The sequence below is a fragment of the Phyllobates terribilis genome, unplaced genomic scaffold, assembly GCF_046119375.1.
Source record: "Phyllobates terribilis strain yellow unplaced genomic scaffold, ASM4611937v1 Scaffold_1__5_contigs__length_1240528914, whole genome shotgun sequence".
Taxonomy (NCBI): domain Eukaryota; kingdom Metazoa; phylum Chordata; class Amphibia; order Anura; family Dendrobatidae; genus Phyllobates; species Phyllobates terribilis.
Window position 1 is genome coordinate 812,252,774 of NW_027362761.1, and position 17,797 is coordinate 812,270,570.

Sequence of the window (17,797 nt, forward strand, 5' to 3'; positions counted from 1 at the left end):
TACAGATGTTACTAAAGTTCTTTTGTGTCGACTACGCCACCCGTTGTGATGCGGTCACTGTGGCCGCCGCTGCAGCAGGGTCCGCTGAGGCTGATGGTGGATGCGCAGCTTGGTGGGATCACCCCCAACGGGAGGGGTATAGCCTCAGAGGGGACAGGCGCAGAGGATGGGGGTTGTGGTGGTGCGGTGCAGCCGGCAATGAAGACAGACTCGGGTTGTGCAGTTAAGGGTGTTTACTTACTGCAGATGTTGTACTGGTCACTCCAGCTGCTAGTGACCACCCGAGCCGTGCTGCGTCCACCAGGTCCTGGATCCAGCCAACCCCCAAACAAGTCCGGAGCGTGGCCCTGAGCTCTCCCTCTGTCCTTTCTTCAGCCGTCCCCACCAGTGATCCACCTAGGTCCAGCTCCCTCGGGCCTTCTGTTGGGACACCCTTGGCCCTGGGTTCCCTGACCCTTCATGTGGTGTGCCTTCGGGGTGAATGTGATGGGTGACCGTGGCAAACGCTGCCCACGATCTCCGGTCTCTGGCTAGGGATTGTTTTTGCCCCCACCAGCTTGGGTTCCGGTACCCTGATGCTGACTCCTCACCCGGTGCTCTAATTTGGGTTCTTGGGTCCCTTCAGTCTTCCCCCTCTGGGTCTTTCTCTGCTCCACTCTCTCTCTCTCCAGGGCTGCTGTTTCCTTCTCTGCAGCTGACTGACTCTCTGCGTCTGACCCTGATCTTCGTTGGTGCCCACCTTATATACACCCTCTATGTGTGAGCTCAGGTGACCAGCACCCAATGAGCTCCTAACTTTACCCAGGCTGCTCCCCCTATCTGCCCCTACACTACATGGGATGTACCACCCCCCTCCCACTCCAGCCAGGAACAGACTCGGTCGTACCTGCACATTTCTAAGTGGGAGTACCGTCGGCCTGTTCCTCGGAAATGGGATGTATGTAGTGCATGCAGCCTACCGAGCTCAGTTCCACACTCCATCCTTACCCGGGAGTGGAATATCACACCTCTGGATTGAGGTGCAATACCCCTGTAGCAGCCGAATACTCAGGGTGCTACAAATGGAACGGTAATGGGCTCCATACCTGGTATATGGAAGTAGTAGTGCAGATGGGTGTCCAGCCTTTCATAGACTGTGAATGGAACAACTGTTAGGCATGCACACTACTGCTGCTTCTACATAGGAGAACTTGAAACCCCATTCTCCTGATCTCTGGAGGCTTTGGCATTTGAGCCCCTAGCAGTCATACATTCATCACTTAACCTGTGGATAGGGGATAAATGATCTGCATAGTACAATCTATTTAAATTGTAATACTCCTGATTAGTGATGAGCAAGTGTGCTCGTTTAACCCTTTAAAAGAGCACGCTAGGGTACTCGCAGAGTAGTTTTGGCGTGCTCGGTTTTTCTGTAACAGCCGCCGTGGCTGCATGTGTCACATCTGCTAGACAGCTGTGACACATGCTGGGATAGCCTGTTTGACACTCGCTCGCTCATCACTACTCCTGATCCCTGGCAGCACACACATACATGACCTAGTCAGTCAATCTTGTCATTATAGCTGGGTTCAGGTAACTTTTAACCTTTGTGAATGTCAATCTAGGACAGACTGCTTGCTTTGGGCACCCTGCCTGACATCCCTATTTTGGAAGACTGCAGCATTTAGGGTTCACTCCCTTCACTTGCCCTAAAGGGCAACAATGAAACAAAAAAAAAAAAAAAAAAGAGCTTTGGCATTCGCTAAGAACTGTGTTGCTAACATCTGAACCTGTGCAACACCCTGTAGACAGGTAAGGATAACCACAGACCCAAACACTAGAGTGAGGAGGAAAAGAAAAGGGCATTAATGGTAAAATCATACCCAATATCAGAAGGGTGTAAGGGCACCTTACTCCGCTCATGTCAAGGATGTCAATAGGACTATATTTGGCAGAAAGCTTGATGTGTCTACCTATTTGATCACTCTATGTACCCCATCTAAGGGCTCATTCAGATGCCTCTGAATTACGTACGTGTTTTTAGCAGATAGAAGACATACCTATTATACTCTCTAGGCTGTTCACATGTCCGTTTTTTAGTGTGTCTGCAAAAAAAATCGCGAAGACGTGTCAATCTTTGATCGGCGTAAAGGATCAAAATGACTCATAGAAGTCTATGGATCAGTGAAAATCACAGAACAGTGCGCAACCCATGTTGTCTGTGATTAACATTGTAATGAGTAGGAGAAGCTTTGTCATTCATTTATATTTTCATATGTGAAAAATCAGCACCCCCCCCCCAAAAAAAAATAAATAAAGGTGAAAAAAAAAATCACTAATGAAACACTGACCGAACGCTGGTGAAACTGATCCAGCAACCCGTGTTCTTTACTGACGTCTGAATGAGTCCAATAACACCCTGTGTAATCTACCTACATATACATTTCCTAAGGGGTTGCGTGTAGTCTGATTTTTAAGTGTTAATCCAGTGAGAATGCCCCCTCCCTGCCTGTGTGATATAGGCACTGTCTGCCATATGTTTCCTGGCAGGCTGCCCACTTCATGGTTTACATTCCTGTAGGAAGATTAGCCAGTGGCCTCTGCTGTTCCAGTGCAGCGCCCAAGTCCTATTAACTTCTTCAGAGACGTGTGCTGGGAACCATAGCATGACCACAGGACCCAGAATGAAGCCCACCTATGGAACAAGGAAATCTGTCAGTAGAAGTATATTTTACCTGCAGACCAACTTTTACTGTCAATCTTTTCTTCCCAAATGCATAGCATTGATACAGATGATGTACCAGTGCATGCAGGACTGCGTGGGCTCGTGCCTAGATGTGTTTGGCACTTACTCTTTGTATTGCCAATTCATTTTTCAGACGTCTCCTTGGGCTGCAAGCTCCTAATAACCTCAAAAAATCTTTCCAAGTAAATACGTTTATAGCTTGATCTCATTTCAGCAGTGGGATTACCCAAGAAACCCACAGATCCTGATCCTAGCTGCCAGCCACACTATACTGGTCACTGTCAGACAGCACAACTTCCGTTCCCCATTTGATAATCCAGAATGATAATTTGCATTTTCTCGGTGGCGGATTGAAAACCTTTTACCTTTTAGACATAGAGAGTATTTTTTTTTTTTTTTTTTATTATTATTGTGATGTGAAAGTTACTTGAGTCATTTTTGTCAGATTTATGTATTGGCTTTGTTTCCAAATCTCATTCTAGTCGGACAAGATTGGAAAATCCTTCAACTACCTGGATGCTGCCATGTTTTTCATAGAGTGTGGTATTGCAATGGAAGCAGATGTACAGGCGCCAAAGTCTGCCTATACCATGTTTGCCGAAACCGTTGATCTCATAAAGTGAGTTCTCAGGTTTGAACTAGTAAACCGTAGCTATATCTGACATGTACGTGGGGTATGCTGCTACATTTCACACTGATATGTTAGTGACTGTCCTGCGTGACAGCGTCTTTAGGGAAGATACCAGTGTAAACTAGCTGTTACTGCTAGGGAAATTCTGATGAGTATGTAGCCCATTTATTTGTGTTTTTTTTCCTCATATATGACCACATGAATGGTCAGCTGAACTTCGATTATAAATCAGATAAGAAAAGCATCAGATAAGAAAAGCGCAAGAACAAGCTCACTCATGGACTCTTAGTTAACTCATTCTGCAACCAGCAGTGTGTAGGGAAAAACGAGTCTGTAAAAGCCAAACCATGCAAAATTTGTAATGTAACCAAATTGCAAAAATTATTTTTAGCACAAATACATGCATTTTAATAAATAAAAATTTCAACGTGTCCATATCCTTTAACCAAATCCTAATTTTATTTGTGCAATTCACTGTAATAGCTTTTATGATATGAAATGTTCACATGGTAACTGTGCCAAAAAATAACTAGAACTGCCTTTTAAGCTTAATTTTCCATCTTTCCCATAGGTTTATCATGAAGTTGAAGAACTTCTCTGATAGTTTAGCACCTGCTCATGAAAAATCATTTGCCGCTTTGTGGTACGTATGTATGCTATGCATATCTTTTGTTCCTACATAGTGTTGAGCTATATTCACTTGTATGATTCCAATATTTAGTGTTTTTATTTTTTTTTCTTCTCTTTGATATTCAGCATGCGTTGCCAGTCCGTTCTCTACATGGCAATGTTTCGCTACAAAAAAGACACTGCGTTAAAGTATTCCCGCACTCTCGGGGAACACTTCAAGGTAAAATACTTTAATTTTCCAAGTGAAATGGTTAAATACCTGATTACTTGCAAAATGTTATTGTACAATACATTTTTCATTTATAGAGTTTCAAAGCATTTTTTTTTATTCTAGAGTTCATCCAGAGCTGCACAGGCACCTTCCCCATGTGTTGCTAGGTAAGCTGAATTTTATTATTAAACTAGTCTTGTCTTCTAGATTACCAAAACCCTTGGTAAACTAATGGAACTTTAGCTCAAATGTCAATGATTGCCTGGTCTGCTGAAAACAGTGGAGACGCATTGATTAGGCTTGAAATAGAGAGTACTCAAAAGAGTCATCCCTTATCTGAAAAGAAAATATCAAGCCTGAACAATTCCTCAAAAGAGTATGTCCACAGGAATAAAACAAACAAAACACTATTTGCATAAATCTAGTGGTAATCTGTAGGTAAATATCTTTTAAATCATGTTAGACTGGTTTCCTCTAAGAGCGGCTGCGGAGAAATTAAAGGGGTTGTCCACTACTTTATCATTAATGACCAATCCTTAGGATGGGTCATCAATGTCTGATCGGCCTGGGTCCCGCACCCCCCTGCCGATCAGCTGTTTATCTGTGTCGGCCGGAATTACTCACTTGCTGAGCTGCTCCATCTACTTGTAGTGGCTGCTGCAGGGTACTACACATCTGCCTCCTATTGATTTGCATAGGGGACAGATGTGTAGTACTAAGCCCCGGTCACTAAAAGTATATGGAGCGGCTCGGCAAGTGAGTACTTCAGGCTGCCGACACAGATAACAGCTGATCAGCTTTGTGTGACCCCGGCCGATCAACCATTAATGATGTACCCTTAAGAATAGGCCATCAATGTAAAAGTAGTGGACAACCTCTCTAAGTTATTTCATCACATCCAGTATCACTCAGCCCTGAGTACACAGTGAGCCCGTTGTGATCATTCTGTCTGCACCTGCAAGCTTTCAGTCAATGTGCTGAGGAGTACTTACAGCATGCTCACTGTATAGAGTACTGACTGTTACAGCCCCCTGCGCCACCTCTGACTGACAGCAAGAGGCTGCAGGGAGAATTTGTCATTTTCGCCCTGTAGCTACTTTACCAGTAAATCAGCATAACATGCTATTTACCTGAAGATTACTGCTATATCTGCAGGTAAAGAGCGTTATTTTTGGAGATGATTGGTTCCCTTTAAGCATCTTTAATTCATCACGGCTGTGTTTTAAAAATTAATAAAGTCAGCTGGTACTCTCCCTCCCCGGGTCCATCACTGTGTCTCCACCACTTCTGTCATTGTCTAACAGCTGCAGATGCTACTTTAATACCACTGCAGGTAATCACTGGGCTAGACTTTAGACAGCATGAGCCGCTGAACCCAAAGATTGTCAGCAGCTTGTACACAATAACTGTAGCAATCATTGGGCTCTGCAGCTCGTGGCATCTACTGCTGAGTCCATTGACTGGCAGCAGTGCTTTTGGCTTATTGGTTACAACCAGTAATCAATCGAGCAGTGGCAGAAACACAGCGTTGGACACAGGGGGGTCGAGTACCTGCTGATTTTATGATTTTTAACACGTTCAAAAAAAAAAAAAGGGGGGGGGGGGGACGACTCCTTTAAGGAAGGCTCAATGAGGACTGTCTGAGGTCTATGCCTGACTAAACAGAAGGACTAAAAAACCTATACAAAAAGTTACCATGTTATTTGTAGGAATCAACTTTTTTTTTTCTGTTTTTATATGTAGAATAAATAGAAAATGCTTGCTTTGAATTGCTCAATGACCTTTTTCAGAATCTTTATTAATATAGAGCAGCAGGTAGGGTTTTTATAACTTCTTGTAAAATTGTACCAATACAGTGTAGCATTAATGCCCAAAGCCCAATTAAATGCCTACATATGATGTCTGTAATAAAATAGATGATGTGGTTCATGTCTAAAATGGATAACCTTTGCTTGTAGAAGTACTGGTACGCCGTCCCCCATGTCCCCCACACCGTCACCTGCCAGCTCTGGAGGATCTCAGCCAGGGTCCATTGCCAGCAACAGCGGAGGGCAGAATCCTTCTTCAGTCAGCATCCCCCAGATGATACACCAGATAGCATCATCTTACGTCAATATCACTTCTTACATCCTCTATGCCTATGACATATGGGAACAAGCGGATGTGCTCGCAAAGAAAAATAAAGGTATGATCGCATTCCATTCCATGTAGACCGATAATCCAACATTTCTCTATCTTCCATAGCTCCAGTCCTGACAATATTTCTACACGATTTTGTTTTTTTGAGTAAATTTAGCCAAGTATGTCAACACACTAAACAACTTGTATTTGCTTGATGATCTACTTTCTTATCTGCTTAAAGGATAAACTTGCCTTAGACTAAGTCACACATCTTGCCTATAGTAAGTGAAGCATGTGACGCTCCCAGTTTACTGAAATCCATAATAAACATTTACTTTCTCACGCGCCCATAAAATCCAGATCTAATCAGATGGTGTATGCTGCAAGCACGTATTTCATTGTGACCGGTTCTCACGCTGTCTTCTTTCCTCCAGATTTCTTTGCAGATCTTGGTGCGATGGTCTGTCCCCTGGCGCTAAATAGCTCTATGACGGAACTGGTACACTACACTAGACAGGGTTTACAGTGGCTGCGGCTGGAATTAAGTATGACTTAAACTGGGCTGGAGGGCACTTGTCCTCTGAACTTTTTTGCACTTTGAAAAGCCTGGAGTTTACGATTGGTTCATGAATTCTAGGTATATAAAGATAATATATATATCTATATTTCTATATGGTTCCTGGGTTCTGCTATAACTGGAAGCTTGCTGAACATTGCCTGAAATCACGGCATCAGGTTATGTGTGAAGACTAGAAGACGACGAGAAAATAATACATTTTATATTTTTGATGACGGAAAAAAAAAAAGTGCAATGTGTTGTTGAAAAGGTCAGAAGAGTCAGTGGTCTTTATACATTTCTTAAGAAAATCAGCATGAGAAGAGATGTCTTCTGGAAGATCTTCATCCTCTACCTTTTAAGATGTGGTGTAACTCAGCAGCAGGCCTATGCAGGACAACTAGAACTTGCCAAACAAGCCGGCTCCTTACTGCCCTAAAATCCGATGCCAAGGGAAGTGGTTGCACCCTGATCTGTACAGAATGGATGGCTATAAAGCGGGGGATAACTTGTGACCGTGCATAGCCTGCATTTCTAAATTCAAAGCTTTGTGCCTTAATCCAACTTCCCAATGTCCTCCTGGTTCTGTCATATCTTATTCTCACGCTAAAAACAAAACTTCACATTCTTGCACATTATTCTTTTGCCATTTATCTCTGCTGGATCTGGCACCGTTCTCAGTTATCAGGACTATGAATGAAATGATGGAATGTTGGGATATATTTTAACACTGCCACCAATTCTATAATTTCTGCTGTGCTTCTGTGGCACTCCAGCTATTGTGAAACTATAACTCCTAGCATGTTGAGAGTTGTAGTTTCACAACAGTCAGTGGGGCAACAGGTTGTAATGAGGCAGTTTTTTGTTTCTGCTTCATTCCTAAAGTGGCTCACACCCTCCCATCATTCTTATAATTGGGGAGAAATCTTAGTTTGTTGTCACTTATATTAGAGAGAAAACAAGTACCGGACAAATCCGAATCCACACTATACAAACACTACCTAGCTGTCCACATGGACGGTTCACTAAACATCTTGGGCGCCATTTATCAAAACTGTCTAAAAGGAAAAACTATCTTTGTGGACCACGGAAACCAGAAATGGGAGGTTGGCTTTAATTTTTAAAACTGCTGTGTTAAAATGAAAACTGCACTATGATTGGTTTCTATGGGCAGTTTTTCTTTTCGACAGATTTGATAAATCTGCCTCCATGTGTCTTTGTCCTGTTTTAGTCATGTACAGCACTGCATTAAATATATTGGCAAATGAATGATGCATCTTCCTAAATGGCAGCCTTTCCACTTCATCAATAAAGTTTTGTCGTTGAGACCAGTGGGCTTCCCCTTTTATGGGTTTTAGCGTAGATCATGGACTGTAGATTTGTGTGATCCTGTGAGGATTCTCCTGTGCCGGGAGCGGCGAGTGTGTGACCGCAAGTATGTGATTTACATACATAAGGTCACATGCCAAGTAGTTGGATGCGGCATCGCTCAATGCAAAGGTATTGAGTGAGGCCGGATACAGTCTAGTTGGACTGTGGCCAGGAGCATGCATATAATCACATACTCGCTGTCACATGACCACACACTCCTGGCACCACCACTGGAGAATCTTCAGCACGCTGTGCGCGCAATATGAGGATTCACAAGTCTGCAGTCACATAGAGTGACTGCAGACTTGTATAGCTTAAAGGGATTGCCCAGTCGTAAGCTAAAAGTGTCATAGACTGAACACTGCTATATATTGATTGTATGCATTGTGGCTATGTCGTTTGAGGTAGAGCCGAAGTGTGTGATAAGCGGTAAGTAATGACATGTAGAATGAAATGTCTCTTAAAACTGAATTGGACAAGTGGATAATTTAAACATGCCGGCAAAATGCTCGTTCATCAAGTGACCTGGTTGTTTATGCCAGCAAATAATTAGTACGGGCATGGGGACAGAATCGATGCGTTAGCGATCTTTCTGTCCCCATCATTGTTTGTTGGCCGGTAAAGGAGTGTCGAACAACTTGTTATATAGTCAATCTGTGCCTGACTGGCTGAAGTTGGCCATTCCAAGTGCACCATTAAACTAGGGTCACACGACCATATTTTCTCTGATCCAAGAAAATCAGGCAGATTATGGTAATCCTAGTCTGATCAGACTCCGATTAGCGTTTGATAGTGTTGCGCGAACTTGCTTGGATAATGTGTTATCTGAGCACGCTCGAGTCCTAACTGAGGATCTTCGGCGTGCTCGCAAAATATGTTCATGTTGCTGCGGCTGCATGTCTCCTGGCTGTTACAGGTGCAACACATGCAGGGATTGCCTGTTTGTTAGGCAATCCCTGCATGTCTCACAGCTGTCAAACAGCCGCAAGACATGCAGCCACAGCAAGGAGAACATATTTTGCGAGCACGCCGAAGATCCTCTTCAAGGACTCGAGCGTGCTCAGATAACACCTTATCCAAGCACGCTCGCACAACACTAGTGTTTGATCATAATGTGATCTGATTTTCTCAGATGAGAAGAATGAGAAAAAAAAATCTCCATCCCGTCAGTCTGAAAATCGCTTGCTTTTGGATGTCATCTGCTTGTGGTACACTTTGTTCCATGGACTCATTGACTTGCATGGCTGAGTGCAATCCAAATATTAGATACAAATCAGGCATCCTGGGTTTTTTTTTTCTCCTGGGACGGGCACTGTCCAAGTAAAGAATCAGACATGTGAATGGTCCCATAGAATAACATTGGTCGAATTGCAATCCGATGTTTAGTTGGTTCGCACTCGGACCGAAAATACGGTAGTCTGCACGAGCCCTAAGGGTGGAATATAAAGTATTGAAAATAGTACTGACTGGGGAGACAGCTTGGCATCATAGTATTGGGATGGTCCCATAGAGAGCACTTGCATGGTTAATTTGCAGGGGGCATTTTCTCAGGCCCCAGCTTTTTATCTCTCACCCTAAAGGGTAATCTCTAGTGATGAGCGAGCGTTTTCTGTTAACCCTTTCAGCGAGCATGCTCGGGTGCTCGCCGAGTATCTTCAGCTGTGCTCAGTGTTATGTTTGAGTCACTCCGTGCTCATGATTTGTGACTGTTTGACAGCTTTAATACATGTGAGGAATGCCTAACAAACAGGCATTCTTCATATATATTAAAGCTGTCAAACAGTCACAAATCATGCACACACAGTGACTCAAACATATCACAGAGCACGCTGAAGATACTTGGCGAGCTCACGAGCATGCACGCTAATCTCGAGTAATGAGTATGCTCGCTCATCACTAGTAATCTCCTATATTATGATGGGCCTGCAATTAAAAGCAAGCCTCTGCCCACTGCACTCATCTTGAATAGCTGCCTCTATAAATTATTCCTCTGAGCTGCTCTTGGGAATAAAACCACATTCTTATTAAAGATCTGCAGACAGACGACTTGCGTTTTGGCAGAGGGAAATAATGATCTGAAACGCTTCCAAGCTGCATTCAAGTTTATCAGGGCAAACCCTAATTAGACACTTAATACATGAAATTATTCAAGGCCATTTCATTATGGGAATGCTGCAAAATAGATTAACCTTTTGTTCACCGGATAGTTTTCAATCTGTACTTGATAGCTACTGTTCAGTTTAGCTTGAAATGCTATACTTTGTTTGAAGTATTCACCGTCGTGCAAGCTAATTAATATCGGATAATTCTAACAATATAATTCTATAGCTTCTCCAAAGGATTTAAGGTGTGGTAGTGCGTTCCTGTGGAACCGTATAAACCGATCCTATGACTCTGCTGGCTACGTTTGTATAGGAGGTTATTAAGCTGGTATATGTGAGCATATCCCGTATATTACCGGCTTCCTCTGCTGGGTTAAGCTGGTATACGGGATATGCTCACGTATATTACAGGCTTCCTCTGCTGGGTTAAGCTGGTATACGTGAGCATATCCCGTATATTACAGGCTTCCTCTGCTGGGTTAAGCTGGTATACGTGAGCATATCCCGTATATTACAGGCTTCCTCTGCTGGGTTAAGCTGGTATACGTGAGCATATCCCGTATATTACAGGCTTCCTCTGCTGGGTTAAGCTGGTATACGTGAGCATATCCCGTATATTACAGGCTTCCTCTGCTGGGTTAAGCTGGTATACGTGAGCATATCCCGTATATTACAGGCTTCCTCTGCTGGGTTAAGCTGGTATACGTGAGCATATCCCGTATATTACAGGCTTCCACTGCTGGGTTAAGCTGGTATACGTGAGCATATCCCATATATTACAGGCTTCCTCTGCTGGGTTAAGCTGGTATACGTGAGCATATCCCGTATATTACAGGCTTCCTCTGCTGGGTTAGTATGGAAATATTATCTCTTTATTGATCCAGGTGCCATGTGATTTGCACAGTCTCCTTATATATTCATACTCTTATTAATGAACTATACTAGTTCTGGTTAAAATATTTCCTGTACTGGGATATTAATAATTGTCTAGGCTGATTTATTGCATCAATTTCCAAGTTGGGGGGGCTAATCATTGCATACAATACACATGCTAAACAATTGTGCTTCCCATATGAAGTGTAGAAACTTTATTGGTGAATTGGAATGTTTGACTTAAAATAGTTTGGATTTTTAAATAATTGAAAAAGGTTTATGTAAGCCGTGCCCCTTGTGTGATGCATCATTCATTTTGTCCTCATGTGTAATAGATTTTGTTTCCTGCAGGTGGCACTGTTCCCTTGCTGTTGGCACATTAATAGCAACAGTGACACCTGCAGATTAAAAGAAATACTGCACCCCAGAAATGATAGATTTGAAACACTGATATGGATTTACTAATAACTTCTTTTTTAAGTTTGGGACCACAGTCACACTGTTTTAGCTCCCTTTAATGAGTTTTGTGAAATATTTCCTAATTTTTTATTCAGTTGAACACTTAATGCATATCCAGTCTTTCACACTACAGCCTACATGCAAATCAAGAAATATCCATGCTGTAGTGACATTGTGACAGGCACTGGCTCATGCTACCTGGCAGACTGTAGCTTTAACTGACTGTTTTAAATTGAGATTGTGTGCATTTATTATGACATTGCTGCCACCCATCAAAAACAGTGGCGGTGCCCAGTCCTCCTACTAGGAAATAATGGACTTGAGCGTAACCATGACATGACATGATTTGTGTCTGGCAACTTTCTTTATTTCCTAAGGAAATTATGAAAAAATATATATAAAAAAAAAAAAAAGTTTTATTGAAGTTGCCGCAGCAGGGTCCCATAAAATTGCATGTAGTGATCTCTCTTCTGCAAGCCTGTCGTGTTACCAGAGCCATAGTGCCATGCCAGACACTACATTTCAGGAATAACCCAATGTTTTGGTCAAGTGATTGCTCCCAATACAATAGACCCGCCACTAATTACAAATAATTGTGTGCAATGAGAAGTTGTGCGAAGAACAATTGATAAGAGGTAATTGGTGAATTTTAACTACTTCTGGAATAGATCTGCGTACTGGGGCTTCTGTGAATACTCTATAGCTGCCTTGTACAGTTCCTTAAGGCAAGAGAGACTGAACAGATCTGTGATTTTGTTTATTATGTTATCTTTTATTTAAAGAAGAAAGTCTATGCGAAATCTCTTTCCAAAGAAGCTGTGCCACTCCTATTTTGTTAATTATATTGTTGACGATAAGGATAATTTGATGTAAAGAACAGAGGAAAATGATTTATTCTTTCTTTTTGGCAAAAGAGATGTCAGAAATTAAGCTGTAAATAAAATATCAAATACATTTTCATGAATGGTTTCCTTTCTTTAATTGAGAGCGCTGACATATTTAGTAACACATACATATCTGCACAAGGATTGTGAACAAGGTTCAGAACAAGGCCAATTTTAAAAGGTTATTCCCAAAATCACAATGTGATATTCACAATGCAGTCTCTTAACTGGCTTTCTGCCAGCATAGCACTGCCTCCAACAATGACGCAGTGCATTCTACCTTTAAGTATACTCTTTGCCTCTATACACTATCTTCTTCTGTACAGTGCCCTACTTGACCAATTTTTCTTTTGCCATCTACATGACTTTAGCTGTCTGTGTGGTTGTTACATGATTGTTCGCCAGTTTCTAGTTGAGCTCAACTCTCCTCCGTTTCTCCACAGCGGAACTTGGAATTACTCGGCAGTGCGGAGTTGAGCTGTTTTCTCATCTGCTGCTGACGGCTCAGTGATGCGAAACTGAAAATGTTGCTCTGTTGATGGATATGGCAGAAGATAAACTTCTACCATATGCATCAATGTATTTGCAGTTCTACATCACTGATTTGTGGTGGAGTGCAGGAGTGTTGAGCTCTGAGAGAAGCCAGATAGTAATGCTGTAAAACCATACTGCAGCTATACTTATGTCAATAACGGAAGATTAAATTGGTCAGACAGGGTACTGTACAGGAGCAGAGTGCACAGAATCATTAGGTGAATTCTACATTTAGATTAGCTTTATGATAACTCGCAGAGATGGGACCATAGAGGGGAGGGGTCTTCAGCACTGAGTACTAGTTGTAGGACTGCTCATTAAGCTTTGTGAAGCTGGATGGACAGAGGTGAAAATAAACAAGAAAAAATACCCAAAGGTACAAGAAAGAAACGTTGTATTGGCTTTAGTCTGTATATTTACAGTAAGTAGGCAATTACTGTGCTTTGTGAAAAATTATGATTGTGGGAATAAACCTTTAAGAAGAAATTGCTCTTATGTTTTTAGCGCTTCTTCGGTCGGTCTCCAGTAGTTTGTGAGCAGCTGGATTGCTCCAGGGTTTTCTGGGTGATCTAGAAGTCACAACTCAATGTAAGTGTATGAGAGCCAGAAAGAGGCCTGATTGAGGCTCTCGTAGACTTAAATTGAGAGGTAACTGTCTCAAGCTCTAATTTGTGGTCAGAAGTTGCAGTTGCAAGATTGCAGCGCGGGACTGGAGCTGCTTCGGGAAGAGCAGAAGACGGCGACTGGTAAGTATAATACTAGGGTCAGGGGACTTTGATTAGTTGCACCTCTCCAATGGTGAAAAAATACAAAAAATGCTGGAGTAATGCTTTACACTGTTCCAAATTATTATGCAAATAATATTTTCTCAGATTTTCCCAAATTACCTATATGAATTGCAGTCATTGTAATTTTCCAGTCAAATAACTATTAGAGTACAATTGAATGGTTTTTGTACAAACTGCCTATGATAACAGTATATTTTGAAAAAAATAAAAAACTCAAAATGCATGTTCCAAATTATTATGCACAGCAGAGTTTTCAACCTTTTCATTTGAATAAAGAACAAAAAAATGGTCATTTTTGAAATTATAAGCATTAGCAGGTTATTACAAACTGAAATCAAACAGTTTTCAACTCAAAACTTTATTCTAGGTGATGTTACATTTGCACATAGGACCCCTTGTTCGAAAGGAGCTTCTGAACTCTCTCGTCCATTGAATTTGTCAGGTTTTGGATGGTTTCTGCCTTAATTGTTTTGCATGAGAACAGAATACCCTCCCAGAGCTGTTGCTTAGATGTGAACTGCCTCCCACCATCATAGACACTCCTTTTGATGATGCTCCAGAGGTTCTCAATGGGGTTGAGGTCAGGGGAGCATGGGTGCCACACCATAAGTTTGTCCCCTTTTATGCCCATAACAGCCAGAGATGCAGATGTGTTATGTGCAGCATGAGACGGGGCATTTAGAAGCCTCAGTGACTTTTGAAGCCACTTGACAGTTTTTGACTATCTGCTTCTTCAGACAGCTGGTGGTAGCATCCTCTTTCTGCCACGTCCACAGAGTATAGACAGTATTCCTTTTTGGAAATTAAGAACTTTGATTCCAACAATTTCTCTAGGAACATACAGTGCCTTTGCTATATTTTTGTATCATTTTCCTTGTTTGTGCAAAGCATTGATCTCAACTTTCTGGACCACTTTCTTGACTTAGCCGTATTTCTAGCTTGCAATCAAACCTCACAGTCACAGGTATTTGATTTGTGAAGGATTCTACTCAGAGGGTTTATGCTATGAATAAGGATCTACGTATCCGAAACGCGTAAGCCTCTTTACGCTTCTATTTGCACCTTGGTCTCATGGTTTTAATTTTTTCAAAATAAAGGCTATTTTTTAAGTCGCTTTCACGAGTTGCTGGATAACTACCTCTCCATCACTGGTTTACAAACAACAGTATCTCTGTGCTTGATTGGCCAGCAAACTCGCCTGACCTTAACCCCATAGAGAATCTATGGGGTATTGTCAAGCGGAAGATGAGACACCAGACCGAACAATGCAGACGAGCTGAAGGCTGCTATCAAAGCAACCTGGGCTTCCATAACACCTCAGCAGTGCCACAGGCTGATCACCTCCATGCCACACCGCATTGATGCAGTAATAGATGCAAAAGGAGCCCCGACCAAGTATTGAGGGCATTTACTGAACATACATTTCAGTGGGCCAACATTTTGCATTTTAAAAACATTTTTCAAGCTGTTGTTATAAAGTATTCTAATTTACTGAGATAATGACTTTTGTGTTTTCATTGGCTGTAAGCCATAATCATCAACATTAACAGAAATAAACACTTGAAATAGATCACTCTGTTTGAAATGACTATTAGTGTTGAGCATTCCGATACCGCGAATATCTGTCGATACCCGATATTTCAGTATCTGAGTTCCGATACGGAGTTCCGATACTTTTAGAATATCGAATACCGGAATCGGAAGTTCCCATAATGCCTGCGCTCTGCAGTGTCTCTGAAGGATGACAAGCTGGATGGCAGGGCTCAGCTTACTGTACTTGTCATTTAGTGTTAAAGGATTTATTTAAAAAAATAAGTGTTTTCATGCACCGTCTCTTTAAAAAAGCCGGCCGGAAATTCAGCAGCGGTACCCGACAATTTAGAATAGAAAGAATAGAGCATCACACATAGATTAGATACATAGAAACATGTCAGTCACATATATAAGAAGTACAGTGACAGTGTTGATTACTGTACTTGTCATTTAGTGTTAAAATAAAGGATTTATTAAAAAAAAAAATTGGCGTGGGGCTCCCCGTAATTTTAGTCTCCAGCGGAGGTTAAGCAGACAGCTGGGGCAGATGTTTGAAGCCTGGGAAGGGGGTAATACCCATGGAGCTTCCCAGGCTACTAATATCAGCCCCCAGCTGAATACCTAGCATTTACTAGCTATTAAAATGGGGGACCCCCCCCCCCCCAAAAAAAATGATGTGGGGTCCCCCCTATTTTAATAGCTAGCAAAGGCTAGGCAGACAGCTGGGGGCTGATATTAATAGCCCAGGAAGGGTGCCATGAATATTGGCCCCCTCCCAGGCTAGAAACACCAGCCGTCAGCCACCCCAGAAATGGCGCATCCATAGGATGCGCCAATTCTGGCACTTAGCCTCGCTCTTCCCACTGCCCTGTAGCGGTGGCAGTGGGGTAATAGGGCTCGGGTTGATGTCAGCTTATAATGCCAGCTGACATCAAGCCCAGGTTAGTAATGGAGAGGCGTCAATAAGACACCCCCATTACTAACCCCATAGTCAAAGTTAAAAAAAAAACCACAAACACCCAGAATAAAGTCCTTTAATTGAAATAAACACAATTTTTTAATGTTCTTAATTAAACCATACTTACCATCACGCCCATTCCAGCTGAAGTCAATGTCTTCTGCAATAAAAGTAAAATAATAAAGCAACATCATCCTTACCTTTCCATGGTTCCCACGACAGCTTCAGCTCTGCTACATTGACATGAGAGGCTGGATCGCAGCCGAAAGCTTCCATCCAGCTTGCCATGCCACAGAGACTGAGAAGCGCAGACATGCTTGCGCTCCTCAGTGTCAGGAGAATTTTCCCACACTGTCAGTGACGTGCATGAGGTGAGCTGAGTTCATTGGACATGACCTCTGCTCATCTTTATGCCGTCACAGCCAGACACCGAGGAGCGCAAGCATGTCTGCGCTTCTCAGTCTCTGTGGCATGGCAAGCTGGATGGTAGCTTTCGGCTGCGATCCAGCCTGTCATGTGAATGTAGCAGAGCTGAAGCTGTCGTGGGAACCATGGAAAGGTAAGGATGAGGTTGCTTTATTATTTTACTTTTATTGCAGGAGATCGTTGGCTTCAGATGGAATGTGCGTGATGGTAAGTATGGTTTAATTTAGAACAATAAAGAATTGTCTTTATTTCAATTAAAGGACTTTATTCTGGGTGTTTGTGTTTTTTTTTTTTAACTTTGACTATGGGGTTAGTAATGGGGGTGTCTTATAGACGCCTCTCCATTACTAACCTGGGCTTGATGTCAGCTGGCATTATAAGCTGACATCAACCCCAGCCCTATTACCCCACTGCCACCGCTACAGGGCAGAGGGAAGAGCGAGGCTAAGTGCCAGAATTGGCGCATCCGATGGATGCGCCATTTCTAGGACGGCTGGTGTTTCTAGCCTGGGAGGGGGCCAATATTCATGGCACCCTTCCTGGGCTATTAATATCAGCCCCCAGCTGTCTGCCTAGCCTTTGCTAGCTATTAAAATAGGGGGGACCCCACATCATTTTTTTTGGGGGGGGTCCCCCATTTTAATAGCTAGTAAAGGCTAGGTATTCAGCTGGGGGCTGATATTAGTAGCCTGGGAAGCTCCGTGGGTAATACCCCCTTCCCAGGCTTCAAACATCTGCCCCAGCCGTCTGCTTAACCTCCGCTAGAGACTATAAAATTACGGGGAACCCCACGCCAATTTTTTTTTTTTAAATAAATCCTTTATTTTAACACTAAATGACAAGTACAGTAATCAACACTATCACTGTACTTCTTATATATGTGACTGACATGTTTCTATGTATCTAATCTATGTGTGATGCTCTATTCTTTCTATTCTAAATTGTCGGGTACAGATGCTGAATTGCCGGCCGGCTTTTTTAAAGAGACGGGTGCA

The 17,797-nt window shown here is 42.5% G+C and overlaps 1 protein-coding gene across 5 annotated transcripts in view; it reads left to right on the forward strand.

Annotated features, from left to right (window-relative positions):
* The window catches only part of AFF1 (ALF transcription elongation factor 1), a 99,615-nt gene extending 86,982 nt beyond the window's left edge, over nt 1–12,633 (forward strand). For all 5 annotated transcript variants that reach the window (XM_073637143.1, XM_073637144.1, XM_073637145.1 and 2 more), the window contains 6 exons: nt 3,208–3,344; nt 3,928–3,999; nt 4,113–4,206; nt 4,321–4,364; nt 6,156–6,382; nt 6,753–12,633. In XM_073637143.1, coding sequence (XP_073493244.1) covers nt 3,208–3,344; nt 3,928–3,999; nt 4,113–4,206; nt 4,321–4,364; nt 6,156–6,382; nt 6,753–6,874 — 696 coding nt within the window. In that variant the 3' untranslated portion in view covers nt 6,875–12,633. The remainder of the gene's footprint in view (nt 1–3,207; nt 3,345–3,927; nt 4,000–4,112; nt 4,207–4,320; nt 4,365–6,155; nt 6,383–6,752) is intronic.
* The last annotated feature ends 5,164 nt before the right edge of the window (nt 12,634–17,797 follow it).